Consider the following 14,967-nt stretch of genomic DNA (forward strand, 5'->3'; position numbering starts at 1 on the left):
CTATATTGTATTGTAAACTTGAACATAGGAAGTTCCATCTTAACATGAGGAGGAACTTCTTTACTTTGAGGGTGGCAGAGCACTGGAACAGGCTGCCCAGAGAGGTGGTGGAGTCTCCCACTCTGGAGACATTCAAAACCCGCCTGGACACCATCCTGTGCAACCTGCTGTAGGTGACCCTGCTCTGGCAGGGCGGTTGGACTAGATGATCTCCAGAGGTCCCTTCCAACCCTGACCATTCTGTGATTCTGGGATTTAATGAAAGATAGTTTTTATTATCATTTCATTAGTATAATTTCATGCTGTGGCCCTTATTTCTGTCAGGGCATACACTGGAGCTCTTTTTTTTGCAGACCTACCTATTTGCATGCAACTGGTAGGAATCAGCTTGTGGTTTCAGCTCTCCATCATATTTGCCTAGAACTGCTCCACAGATTCAGAAGTTAATAGATGAGGACAGATGGATTAGCAAGCAAACTGTGTGCTGCCATAAATGATGTTTTCTTAGGAGGAAGGCCAAAAACTGAAGTGAATAAGGCAGCTGAGTATGGAGTGCATAAAATGGGAAATTGGATGTCTGAGCTCTAGTTCTGGCTCTCTTCATATATAATGGTAACCCTACATTTCATTGAACCACTTAAGGGCATGATTTCCATACTTACCAAGGGCTTTGTTGAGCAGGGGCTTACCTGTAGGTATGAAGTTAGGCATGTGCACTACCTAAATGGCACCTTCCCACCTGACTCAGCTTCCCCCTTTGTGAAACAAGGGTATGGTTACTTAGCCTCAAAGTTTTGCTATGCTACCCAGTTCATTTCTCTTCAGAAACACCTTCAAAATCTGCAAAAGTGTCTATTAATCAACCTGGATAAACCCCTGACCTTCCAAGGAAACCAAATGTTGATGATCTGGATATTTGTCTGAATTTGTTCCTGATCACTATGTCTAGAATAATTACATTAATTACTGTAACAGACTCGTCATATTTGTTCACAGAGTTTACCTTCTAATCAAATGAGAGAATTTATCCTTACATTTAAATTTACCCTCAAATAAAAGCGGTCATCTAATTACCTTAATGCATCAATATTTATTTATCAGCGTAAGTAGCCCTACCCCAGTAAATGTTTAAGTACTTCTCAATGTCCGTTTTGCAAAACTAGGTGCCAAAGCCCAGTTCTGCATTCGACCCGCTCAGACCGGTCACACCTCTAATGAAAAAAACTTTTCTCGTTCTATCCCCAGGTTTCTGAGCATCTATCATTTCTCTGCTGATGTGTTACAAAGCAGCAGTGAAGTGTCATAACTGTTTGTTTCCTCTTCAGCAGCAGACATTTGATCTCTTGGTGGCCCCTGCCAGGGCTGGTACAAAGCTTAATGAGCTGCATTCACCTTTAACAAGCGCTGTGGAAGGAACAATACGTCTGGAAAATATCAGTGGTCCTCTTGAGTAGGTAATGGGACAACAGGTATAAAGGCACAGTCAGAACGGCTGGAAAGTACCCTGACATTCGTCTTGCTTGACAACCTTTATAGCATAAACGAAAGAACACCACCCAGTCGTTCCTGCCATGAAGGGAAGTATCATTTGTTTTGCTTTATTCTATCACAAAACGCTACTTCACACAAGAAATTTTACGTTCACTTCCTGCATAAAGCTGCTCTCTCCTTCGCTGGCTACGTCTCTTTCTATTTTTACAGCACTTTCATCTCCGTTCTCCCATGTCATAGTTTCTCACAACTTCAGCACTGTTTCTCCCAACAACAACTTCTACTTTAGCTCTTCTTCCCTCCTCCCTTTGCCCTGGCACGAAGTGTCCTGGTACAGACAAAGGAGGCAAAGGATATGCTCTGAGGAGGAACATGCTGTGAAGCAGGTACCAGAGCAAGTTTCTTTTGAGAGGAACTGTAGATTGTTAATGTAGTGAAGGTAAGTTCAAAGGCCCTGGATGTGGAAAAGTCATTTTACTTTTTTAAAAATTACAAAGCTGACATTAAAAAAAAAAAAATGTATCCACAAAGGAAAAGAGATGGATTACAGAGGGTAGAAGGGGGAATAGACTCCTTCTTGAGTTCTTAGTAACTTGTATACTCGTTTCTACCATGGACCAGTACTGGATTTGTGATCTGTGTTAAAAGAGAAAACATGGCTTCACCAGTTCCTGGTTCTTTTGCCACGATTTCAGAGGAAGGAAGACTAGGTCTATCTGAAGAGAGAGTGATCTTCAAAGAGAAACAGCTTAAAGACATGAGGAGTCCCAACAGGCACATCTTTGACTTTCTCAGAAGAATGCTTCAATTGGCAGTATTAAGTGATGGTGAAGCACTCAGTTGTTCACAAGGATATTGTTTTACCGGGATTTAGTATTGCTGCCGTTGTCTTTTTGTGGAAGACAGCCCCTTATGCCCATCAGGAGGGCACAAGGGAAGTGCTCAGCCAGAAGCAGGCCAAGATCCACATCTCAGAACAGTTTCACACCAGTGTATCTCCACCAATGCAAACAGACTTAAACCTAAATAGTAGTGAGACTCAGGGCTGTGTGATAATACGTAGCAAGAAGCTCCCAGACTGGTAAATAGGGAGCACACTGAGGCAAGCTGCCCAGGTCTACTACTGAATAGTGTCCCGGTGAGCAGCATACATCTACAGGGTACCCTGGACAGGTTGGGTTCCAGGTACATTATCTAATGTGTTACAATGACCCTGAAAGGAGATATCAATAAAGGAAGATTAAATCTCAAACAAGTAAGGATGTTAAAACTTGGGAAGGGAGAGGGACAGGGATAAGTGACAGATGCTTAATGTTTCCTCAACAGATGCATGGACTATGTTTGCGTTCCCTTACAGCAGCGAGCACCTTCCTCGGTGAATTCAGCTAGTGAAGTATGATTTAAGCCTCATCAAGCAACTGCATGATGTTTGAATGAATAGAGAAGCTCATAAAAATATCTGTTTCCTAGTTCAAGCAGCAATTTTCACTGTCTTCTGGGCATTTCTGAAAGACTCAGCTGTATCTCAGTTTCAAAAGAAAAAGTCGGCCAAGTGCTGTGACGGCTTGACACAGCCCCTCACTGTTTGCTCCTTTGTGTCATTAATTCCAGCTTAACCAGTGCCCTGGATTCAGTGCATGCTATGAAGAGAAAGAGCCAAGTTTCTCCTCTGACCTAGATGAAGAACAGCTATTTTCAGGTTGCTAACTTGCACTTCTCTTGTGTTCTGTATTAGGCAAGGTAGACCTGTTGACTCTGCCTTTTATTGCTACGTGGGATGATACTCAGAAGTGTACTCACAGGCTGAGATCACAACTGGACTAGACATTGGAAAAAAAAAAAAAAAGGAAAAAAGAAATGTCAGTGTCCCCATTGGTTTACCGAACCACTGAGTACCAGAGTCAGGCTCCCTCCTTCTGTTGCTGTGGTTGCTCTGCGTGGCACCTTCACTTGCCATGAGACCTTGGTGGCAGTTCAGATTCAACATGCAGTGCAAAGCAAGGTGCTGGGATAACACACCTCCAGGGCAGGCTGTTAGCAACAGAGCTTGCTAATGCCTTGGGCTGACAGCAGCAAGTCTGAAAGAAAGTATAGAGGCCATATTGAGCTGTAGGCAGCTTCATGAAAACCTCCCAAATCAGGGGCACGTGTAGAAAGACACCTCAATTGCGGTGCTCTGGAAGAAGAGAGGTAGACCCAGATCAGACGACGTTTGAGAATACGTGTGCAGCTTCCTTAGTTTGGCAGCCAGGGAGCTTGCACCCTGGGAAAGGATGCAGCTAGCAATGTTACGCAGTGAATGCTCTTTCTGGGTCTGCCACTTGAACAAATGCATTTAAAATCTAACTCAGCCTAGTGACTATGTCCCCCATTCCTTACTTTCAAGGGAGATCAGAGCACAGAGATAACACAGGGTCAGCTTGCACATTTTCCTGGTTCGTTGGTTACACATTTCTAAGAGCGTGACTGACTCCTCTCCCCAGCTGCCAAGTTATTTGCAGGCATAATAAACATTAAAATAGTTACTAGCTGAGTTTAAGTGAACTTGTCTTTTTTTGGGGGTAGAACGATTAAGAAACCCCACCATGATACTGTTGGCAACAATATTCTCACAGATGCTATGCACAGCACTGCAAAGAAAGCCACGCAGATAGTTGGAGCAAGCTGGAAAGAACACACTTTTCATTGCAATGCTGGAAATGGCTGTGCCATTCTCTCCTACGCACTCTCTTCTTATAACCCCTTGTTTGGGAGTCTAATGAGCTGCTTGTATACACAAAGCAGTAATTTCCAGTAGTTCTAACACTCAACAGCCTCACAATAGTCACTGAACATTAGCTAGTTAATAAGCAATTTGCCCCCTGAAGTCAAGGAAGCACGTAAGTTGTGACAGCAAGGAGGGCTGAGGAATAGAGACGGAGGAAGAAGTGAAGCTGGCAGCAGTGCTGGAAACATTAGCGGAGTCTGACCCAGCACCAACCATGTGCTTCACATATTATCAAGGTATTTCTTTGGGGTACAGTAATGTACAACCTGGTAATGAACAGGGCTGAAGATACACAAGCAGACTGAATATATGTTTTATTGCGTATTCAAACTGACAATGGATTTTTTTAATAAAAGCTCGAAAGTACCCCATCGAAGCATGCATAATGTTGTAAGCATGTCCGTCTTCAAAGAAAGACAGAATAGCCTTCACAGCTCCAGAAGAGAAACAGAATTGGGAGAATTAATGAGTTCCCCCAAATGAATATCTTAACATCAGGCATTATCTTTTCAGTTGTCTTGAGAACTTACAAAAAAGCAGGAATGAATGCACTGCTGGTTCTACATTTAGAAGTACAACAGAAAAACTGTAGCAGTGAGCACAGAGGCCAGGAGAGCCACAGCAAGGAACCAGGAACCAGTATGTCTGTAGGCCAGCTCTAATCACTAAAGACAGAGCAGAGCTGTATGACTACTGTTGGGACCCCTGTGTATTCCAGGGATGCTCTTTCCCCATAGCTCTCCCTGGACCTGTCAGCTGCCCGTGCCACCGCCCCATTCCAGTATTCCTCCAGTTTGTTCTTATCTGTTGAGTTTTGCCAAGAAAACGAGGATGAGCCACTGCCAAAGGTGATGCCTCTCCCCTCCTTGTGGTTTAGCAGAGGTGAGCTGCAGACCCCAGAGCACCTATGGGGCACTCAGCCCTGGCCAACCACATCTTCCCAAGTTTGCTGCTTCTGGAGCAACCGGATGCCTGGAGCCTGCCATCATGCTTAAACCTGTATAAACTTTCCAGTAACGCTAGATGAGTTTAATATAAGATGTATTAAATTATTTATTTGTCATCAAAGACAGACAGATCAACCAGCGCCACCCCGATGGCTGCTTTCCCTCTGACTGGGTCTCAGGCTGAGCCCTGTACCCTGGGCAGCAGCAGCACCTCTTGGACAGCTTGTCCCAGCACAGGCCATACAGCTCCTCAAGATGGGGGACAATCCCTTACACAAGCCAGGGTCGAGCTTTGCTTCCTCTGCAGAAAAGCTGAGACCTGGGGAAAGGCCTCCATTGATTTTCCCTTTTTTGGTGTTTTTTTTCTATAGGCCATAGGGATTTGCTGAAACCTCCTGTTCCGTGGGTCATCTCAACTCATATCTGGTGTGATACAACTTCGCTCCAGGCAGAGACCTTTGGAATTACCCATGGGGCTTTCACAGGCACAACCCACAGCGCAGAGGTACTGAAGGAACTCTCTGCCTCAGCAGCTCCAGCCATCATCCCACCCTCGGTCTCTTCTTCCTGCCCCCATTCAAACCCTTGAGCTGCGCCAGCACCACTGTGAAAGGCACACACAAGTAGTTTGATGTGAGTTTTGCTTTTTAAAAAGAAAAAACAAAAAACAGAAAGGTTTAACACATGAGCCCAGCAGCAGCCTGGTTTGCAGCAGTGCCGTAAGCAGCTGTGTTGGTACCACAGAGGAGCAGCGCAGCACGGCAGGAGCTGCAGAAGGCCATGCTGCTGCAGGGCACCCGTGTTGCGGGTGGCTGGCTCGGACAGGGCAGGAGCAAGCCTTGGAGCCAACACAGCGTGAAACGTAACCATCAGCCTGACAGGAAACTGGGGACTGTTTTTCTTCAAATGTGGCTCACACAGTCGGTGTTGATGGAAACTGCTGTAGAAAAACATGCAGCAGCCCCCCGAGGAGCTGCTCTTGCTTTCCGAGACAGCAGCTTGGAGGGTTTGATTTATGGTGCAGGTCAGTACTTCAGCACCGTTTCACCCTCTAGATCTCTAGCCAAAAGTTGCCCTGTTTACACATATAGCAGTGGCTGATCTTATGGCTGCCCTCAAAACAACGTTTGTCTCCTATCCACCCTATAAATCACTTATCCTCAGTGCCCATAGCAGCCAGTTATACTGCAACTGACCCAATACCAACGCTCTTCTCTCTTTGCCTTCTCATAGCATGGCCCCTAGTAGGTGTTTGCAGCTTAGTAACGTGCTAGAGGTTTCACATACAGGAAGTCCTCTAGCTGCAGTCCCAAAATACCTCATTCCTGGCTTTTTGTCCTTTGTTTACATTACATAGCCTGCGTATACAGAGGGGTGAACTCTGCAGCCCATTCTTCAAAAGGCCCCAATTGTCACAAGACTGGAAAACCAGGGAGATATTTGGGTTACACCGGAGAAAGCGGCAGCATAGCATGGATTGCTATGGGGCAGACATGGGAAACAGGCTCCCAAACCTTGGGCTAGTATGATCAGTCTTGAGGCGGTTCTCAAAATAGCCTTTTTACCTGGCTGGATTAATATATCTGAACCTGATGAACACTTGGGCCTTCCTGTTCCACGTTATGGATAGAATAGTTAAAACATCTAATAATATACTTATAAAGTTCTTAAGTTTGAGTGGCATCCTGCTGGTGAAGCTGGTAAACAAAGTCTTCTGAAGCACAACAAAAAGATTAATACTAGTGTGTGTCTACCACACTGTTGCAATCCAGAGTACAAATCTAATAGTGCTTAGATAGCCTTTCAAGCTGTGTAGGTGGAAGATAAGAGTTTTGGAAGGTCCTGGAAAAGGCCTCTTTCCAGATTGCCTTTTAACACACAGATTTCCTTGATCTGGACCCTAATGGAACCAGCCTCAAAGCATCTAAGGAGCTTCTCAGTACCAAAGAAGTAGAAATTATATTTGGATTAATTTTTAAGAAGAGTTTCTAGAAGATCTTTAAGGCTTAAGCACTGACAAGGTTTATATACCATCTGTCGAAGACTCCTTGGGTTACACTCCATCAGTGCAAAAACTCAGAGGACAACTCCAACACTATCTTTGGACCAAGGTGTGTGCAGTGACACTCTTAAGTTACAGTACAGCCCTACCTCCATATCCAAATGTTAGAGAAGATAAATTATCAGCTTTACTGTCATTATAAGGCAGTCCAGTTTAAGTTTCTCAGGTGCATCTACTTACACCAAATAGTTAACTGTGCTCACGATAAGGTCTGAAGTAGTCAGATGAAGCAGACTTCTACACATACTGAATAAGGAGACTCCAGCCACGCACATTGAGGTACAAGCTTTAAAGACCATAAAAAAAGTTTCCTTAGATAACTGCACTGTCAAAGAAAATCTTCTGTTTGGTGCACCAAACATTTTGTAGAAGGCAATAAGATGGATATGAGCCTTTGCACACTTATTTATTCATAGTAGTAGTCTGTTGACTTTTTTCTTTTGAAGGATATAGCTAGGGAAACCCAACTAGCAGCCCCATCTTCAGCAGCTTTTCAGACATGTGCACAGGTGTACACACACACAAATTTAGACTATCAGCCAATCGGCATGAAAAACTGAGCTGTGGAGAAAGCCACTGTTAGCACCATAAGGTCAAGAGCCTTGTGGCAGCTAGAACTCCTGCGACTGGACATATTTGTGGGGCGGTTTAAGTGAGGTGGTCTTCTTTGGAAGAAGTTCGGGAAGAATGTTAGGTAACACCCCTCCTTGAGCGATGGTCACGCAGGAGAAGAGCTTGTTCAGCTCATCATCATTTCGCACAGCCAGCTGGATGTGCCTGGGCAGGATCCTTGTTTTCTTGTTTTCCTGTGCGGCGTTCCCCGCCAGCTCCAGGATCTCCGTGCTCAGGTACTCCAGCACCGCAGCCAGGTAGACGGCTGCACTGGGACCGATCCTGTGATTATAGTTCCCCTTTTTAAGGAGCCTGTAGACACGACCCACGGGGAATTGCAGACCAGCCTTGGCTGATTTGGTTTTCTTTGGCACAAGGAGGATTTTCGTAGTATTCTCACTTCCAGACATTTTAACATCAATCTAGTGTAAAAAAAGAAAACAAACCAAACAGACACAGAAACTGAGCATTTAAGCCCTTCCTTTCTCTTCATTTCATTGCCTTTCTAATTCACTCACAAGTCAGTTTTCCTCTCTCAGGAAGTTTGCTAGCTTTTCATACTTTGACCTGAAGGAGCAGATGGGTCAGGTTGCTGCTCTAGGAGAGTCTGACAAGTTTCCAGCCGAGAGGCACCTACAAGCTCAGTGAGAGCAGCAGGTCAGCCATCTGCTAGATTTCCAGAACTATTCCAGAGAGTAAGGTAGAACTTAGGAACAAGGTCTTCTGACCTAGTATCAAAGGAGGACTGCTGTTAAGGAAAAAGGTTAAGCAAACTAGGCTTCAAGATAATTACACGTGTTCAGAATCCCTGCAGGGAAGCTGCATTGAACTTACCCCTGGTAAGAACCTAAGCAGTTTCTGCAGTGACCTTGTGAAAGCCGGAGCTAGAAATTCATACCTTTTTCTGAAGCAAGAAAAAGAGACAAGAACTTCATCTACTGGAAGCCACTTCAAATGGATGTTGTCTTCCACAAGTAAGGGGACCTACTTCTGCAAGGTAACAGGCCTCAGTCAGGAACAAGACTTATGGGAAGAAGAGAAGCTTTCTTTTACACCAGACGCTGAAATTGCTCTGCTCAGCACACTGTGCATCAGGCTACTACAAATGCACAAGAGCCATCTTCTTGTATTGCATCCATTCCAGCAAGCCCCATTACTTGTTACTGACATGAAGTCTCTGGTACTGAAGAGTACTAATTACTGTTCAATGCATAACACAAAGCAACTAGCAAACAAACTCTGCTTTTGTATATAGACTTGTTCTCAAGTTTTAATCATTAGCTGCTTTTAAGTAATTAGGAGTTCTACCCAGATATGGGTAGGAACTAAATCAAATATAAAATTAAAGTGCTTAAAACTACAATTAAAAGTTCTTTTAGGAGATTTTCATGGCCATTAGCAAGATAAGCTTTTAAAAATACTCCACACAAGTAAATAAATTAAAAAAATTAAAAGCCCCCTTAAGAAGCCTTATAACAAACACATAACTTACAAACCCATTATTTCACTCAGGAGTTTATCTAACACAAAGAAAGCATCCTAGCACTTCTTAAGAACAAACTCCCACCTGAAGAAGTTACTGACTTCACCTCTTTTTCCAACACTACCCCAAACCACAACTCCTGGCAAGAGCTGCTCCCTTTTAAGCTCCACAGTGGTAGCCATCTCATTACCAGCTCTTGCATAATTTAATTCCACCTGGGTGAGCAATGATTCAGCCACTCAAAATAAAAAACAATCAGGGTCTCAACACAAGGGCAACTCAGTACAGTCCCCGAGAGCACGAGAATTTGTTACTACTCCTTGTAGAGCTGCTTAGTACCTTGTTAGCCGATCTCCTCTGAAAACAAGCCTAATATTTACTGTCTCAGAGAACTGCAGCATCTCTGGCAGTTCGTTAATAAACAGCTGGAAGGAGGCACACCTCCCCTTGCTGCGGTCGTCAAGAATTAAAGCCAGTGACCTGTACCACTGTCCTTTGTGCCGCCAGCAGCGGCCAAGCTGCTTTGTGACCACGCTGCAGAGCCTGGGGAAGCTCAGGACCTCTGACAGTGGGTTCTCTTTCTTCTGGGACTTGTCTCCATCTGCCACACAGCCCAGTTGTTTTTTTTCCAAAGTCATAGATAGCTGTGTTGCAAGGCAGAATACGTCCTTTCTAGGGTCAACGGTGTGGTGACAGCTGAATAATTTTTTTTTTCTTCAATACACGAGCGCTGGAAAGTTGAGCCCTGGACCAACAGAAACTTTTGCTGAGCAGCTGGGTGAGGAGACACCTACCCTCTGTTACCGTGAAGCCAGAGGGATGTTTTCAGATCACTATGTTATCTGGTTAATTTGCAAATGGGTTGAACTATTGGCTAGAAGAAAGTAAACAAGATTGTTCTCGATCAAAGAACTACTTAAAAAATTGACTTTTGAATTGGTCCAGTACTGCAACATAAACTCTGTCTTTGGGTGTAAGTAGAGGTAGGGCCAAACAGCTCACTCAGTGTCTTTTATCATACACAAAATGGCAGGTGAAAGCATTTCTGGAAGCTCTTTGAGCACTGCCCATGCCTTGTAGGGTCTGTTTGGTGTGGTGCAGAGCTGGCTCACAGGAGCAGCTTGCATCCAGGAGCAGCACGATGACTGACACACGGATCTCCAGATTAGCAAAGGGTACTGTAAGCGCCATGCTTAAAACTGCACAAAATTAGTACCTTGCTTGAGTCTTCTACTGTTACTACAAACCGTTAGGTTTTCACTTGGTCCAAAGAAATAATAATTCCAAGGCCTGCTTTCCCTTGTCATGATCAAATGGAGGAAATAATTTGAGTTTCATGTGCTCATTTCTCATGCACCTCCTTTTTTTCCCCCCATTTACGGGTGTAAACACTCAGCACAAGGCTAGTTACATATAGCACATCTTTACTATATGCACAAAGCCTAAGGTCTACTCTCACCCATTTTTACTTCTCATTGCCACAGCATTCTCCACTTTTTCTCCCTTCACTGAGTTAATTGCAGGCCAGCCAAGATGTCACCAAATTGCTCTTGAAAAAAAATGCAGCATGCAATGACTGTTCCAGCTGCCCACCACCCTGAAATCACAGTGGCCACTCAGTCAGGTATCCTCTCTTCCCGTTTCTGTGTAAGCACAGCTTGGTGTGAGTCATTAACTCAGTGGCATACCGCTCTGACGTCCCTCAGCATCACAAAACCTGGCGGGTAGGCTCTGACACCCTCATGCCTTCAGGGGACAAAGGAGCTAGGTCAAAATCAACAGGACAGGCAGATCTTTTTCAAATAAAAAGTTCATGCTCCAGCTACAGTTTAGGAAGCTGGTCCTAACCGGCTCTTCTCTGCATGAGACGCTATGAAATCTGTGAGATACTGCTTCGGGGGCAAACTGATCCTAATGTGGCTACAGCAGATCACTGGTTTCCAATTCAACAGCAAACCTCGGCACCCAGTACGAACAGAGAAACTGTGGGGACTTTGCTGGGGGAAGACTTTCAAAGACTGGGTCAGCAAAGGCCTGGAAGCTTGTTCGGATATGGAGGCTTTTTCTGCACTGATGGACAGAAGCAAGACAGTCACCTCTACCAACAGCATAAATATTGCACCAGATTTTAAACTGACTGCAACTATCTATGGTTGTTACGACAAGATGTAGGGGACAGAGGTTTAGTGTCCTGTCAGAACAATCTAAAGAGAGGTAGTCGTTGACTACAGCTTTATGAGCAATACAACTTTAAAGCACAGGGTTACTAACTTCTGAAGCAGAGTTAAACAACCTGTCCTAATTGCACTATGGATCTGTGATAGAGGAAAAGTTCACATTAACACAAATGGTAGTGTGTGTCTTTACTCCTCTGCCTGCTCCACAACAGTTACCTATAACAGGTTTTCAAAAGTAAACATGTACTTGACTAAGTTATTTGGGTGGTATCATAGACATCTTTTTTTTTTTTTTTTTGGACATCTGCTGTCTTCCTCCACCCCTGGAAGGGAGCAGAGAAAAGAAAGAACAGTGTTGCATTCTAGGAACTTTATTAGAAGCTTTAAAAATGCATTAAAATTAGCAGGAAAAAATACTTGACAAAGAAGCAAACACATGCAAGTTACTGCTACCGAGTCCCACCATCATCCATAAGTGCACAGACCAGACCAGGAAAAGCAAGTTTCACTGGCTACCACCTTGTTGCTGAGAAGGAACAGCATCTCTAACAGTTTTTTTGGGAAGGAGCTGGGAAAGGATGTTTGGCATAACCCCTCCTTGAGCGATAATCACGCGGGAGAAGAGCTTGTTCAGCTCATCATCATTTCGCACAGCCAGCTGGATGTGCCTGGGCAGGATCCTCGTTTTCTTGTTTTCCTGTGCAGCGTTCCCCGCCAGCTCCAGGATCTCCATGCTCAGGTACTCCAGCACCGCAGCCAGGTAGACGGCAGCACTGAGACCGATCCTGTGAGTATAGTTCCCCTTTTTAAGGAGCCTGTAGACACGACCCACGGGGAATTGCAGACCAGCCTTGGCTGATCTGGTTTTCTTTGGTGTGTGTCCAGGTTCGCCAGCCACTGCGTGTTTCTTTCCACATCCAGACATTCTGACGGCAAGCAGACGCAAAGGGTTGGAGATCTTCAAATTACCCAGGTTAGAGCAAGAGAAGATGACGGTAAGGCGAGTTACACTCTCTGCTCTTCCACATGAAGAGGAAAGCTGCTTCTTTTCCTGAGGAAAGAGAGCACCACACACCACAGTTCATTAATAGCAGAGCTAAGATTTTAGCTACTACTACCCTTTTACAGGCTACCTTTTAGGAGAGGGGCCTCATAAAACCAGAGTGGTTTGACAGCCTGTCAAGAAAGGCACATAAGAAGAACTCAAAAGAAAAGAGGTTTTTCCCTGCTGCTTGGAAGGTATTCAGGATCGAGGCACAGTGGGTCTTCTTCAGTAAGATTTTCTTAAACACCCTAACTGTTACCTCAAAGCTAACTTAAGTCCAAGGCTGCCTCTTCTTCCAAGAGGAATCAGTATTCTAATATCTAATTTGATAATGGAAGACCTTTCTTTCATTTTAAATCTAACAATTAAAAAATTCCTGCAGCCCACAGCATCTTATACCAAAATACTCCAAGCGGTTTTCATACAAAGTTCTAAACTAATTCCCCACAGGATATTCTCTGGCTCTTATGGGAGTACTGGAAGTGTTTTGCACCAAGAAAAAGAAGAATTGACTTGGACAGCACAATGCAGACTAAGGAACAGAAATTACCATATATTTACTCAAGATTAAGGAAATCCAGTCCAGTTAGAGTACTTTTACAATTGGAGTGGCAAAAATACTAATTTAAATAATATTTCTAATATATGAGTGGATAACACAGTTTCTTTCCAGCACAGCTGTTTGCAATACACTAGAACATCCACCCCTAGATTAACATGTGGGGGTTTTGTGTAGTTTTTATAGATTTAAGTATTAAAGAAAAATCAGACTAAGATTTAGAAGGGAGGAACAAGAAAAATCCCAGTCCATAATAAAATCCAAGCAAACCAAGCCTTATCTCCTTATCCCTATTACCAGACAATAATTTTCACATTCTGATTACTCACATTATAGACATACTGTGCTACAAATACAGTTAACTTACAAACTAACATAAAGCCCACAATACCCCCAAATCTTCCATTATGCTTTACAAATGAAAAACATATCCCATTACCTTCAAAAATTCTTATTTTGGCCTAGTCTGTGCTTTGCTACAGCCTGCACTCAAAAACAAAGAAGCCACATAACCTCTTTCCTCCTACCCCTGGGGCAGAACCTTTTTATTAGCAGCTTTTTCTCCTCATCAGTGGGGCACCTGGATACTTAATGAGTCATTCTCACATGTGGTTCATCTTCCTTCTAACCCCTGACTGGGGGGAAAAGGAAAAAATACGTTATAGGTGCCCAGAAGCAAATTCTCCGGGGGTAGAAGCCAGGCTGCCTCCCAGAGCTGAGCCACAGCTATATTTCAGTCTCACTGTGACACTGCCAGCTCTCACCCGCTCTGGCTGGAGTATTTCTGTCTGCACACAGTGTAAAAAACAGTCCTCTCTTTCCTGCTGAAGCTCGATTAAAAAAAGTACATAGAGGAGATGTGATTTATAAGTACGATGTATTTTTAGTTGGCTGGGAGGGGGGAAACTGTGTATTGCTTTATGTGTGTCTTGGGCAGAGAGAGTTACGCTTCATTCATGTTGTGTCCGAGCCCCACCAAGTGATGTGATAGGGCGGCTCCTAAGATTTGGGCTTCTGCCACTTCTTCTGGTAACTCTCTGCCCCAGCTGGGGCTCAGGGTTTATTATGGGACCAGAGGGGTTCTGGTGCCAAGGGTCCTTGGCTAGTTCCTCTCCTGGGCAAAAATCTCACCTAATGCAAATTAATATTTTTTAGCACCTTTTAAAAAATAAGTGCACATTCTCTGCTCACACTCTGTTTTCTGGTGTTCAAAATAGGCTTCAACCAGCAACAGACAGGAGCCATGAATGTGAATGATATTTCTGCCACTGAAGATGACTTAAACCAGCATGTCCTCCTGAGACCTCAGGCTCCGACAAAACATTTGTACAGCAAAACTTGCACCGACAGTTCTGCTTTGGTTCTGTATGCCGGGTACAAACTCCAGGTCAGAGCCAAAAGACTTTGGAGCACCTGCAGAAGACTCCGAAATTGTGATCCCGAAAACTTAATCTCACATGCTGCCCTGCTGGAAGGCTCTGTAGCCCTTTAATTTCTGATTTAATGTTCTCACATCATCTATGTTTGTGGCTCCATCTATCACTTAGAAAGCTACTTTTCCCAAAAGGATGAGCATTTGGGTGAGGCTGAGTCTTCCTCCACCTCGGGGCCCTGGGAGATGGGTATGGGGCACCCTCTGCACGTCCAAATACTCACCATAAGGACTGATGTCCTCTAAAAGCACAGCTGTCCATTTCTTTTAATTCAGAGGCAGAAAAGGTGGCTGTGCCTTCCCTTCAGTAAACCAGACTTAGCACAGGGTAAGCGCCCCGGCACGTTTCAGGATATAGAGGTCTTAACGGGATGTCCGCGATGTTATAATAA

General features: G+C 44.2%; 2 protein-coding genes across 2 annotated transcripts; both read right to left on the reverse strand.

Moving 5' to 3' along the window:
• Positions 1 to 7,878: 7,878 nt before the first annotated feature.
• LOC309679331 (histone H2A-like) lies at positions 7,879 to 8,289 on the reverse strand (the record flags this gene model as incomplete). The annotated part of the gene is made up of 1 exon (XM_082492614.1): positions 7,879 to 8,289. One exon carries the CDS (start codon positions 8,287 to 8,289, stop codon positions 7,879 to 7,881), a length of 411 nt encoding a protein of 136 aa, XP_082348740.1.
• A 3,755-nt stretch (positions 8,290 to 12,044) lies between these two features.
• Positions 12,045 to 12,464, reverse strand: LOC309679422 (histone H2A type 1-H-like; the record flags this gene model as incomplete). Its single annotated transcript, XM_082492732.1, has 1 exon — positions 12,045 to 12,464. One exon carries the CDS (start codon positions 12,462 to 12,464, stop codon positions 12,045 to 12,047), a length of 420 nt encoding a protein of 139 aa, XP_082348858.1.
• Positions 12,465 to 14,967: the final 2,503 nt, after the last annotated feature.

The sequence above is a fragment of the Vanellus vanellus genome (genome assembly GCF_965231255.1).
Source record: "Vanellus vanellus genome assembly, chromosome: 1".
In the NCBI taxonomy this organism is placed as follows: domain Eukaryota; kingdom Metazoa; phylum Chordata; class Aves; order Charadriiformes; family Charadriidae; genus Vanellus; species Vanellus vanellus.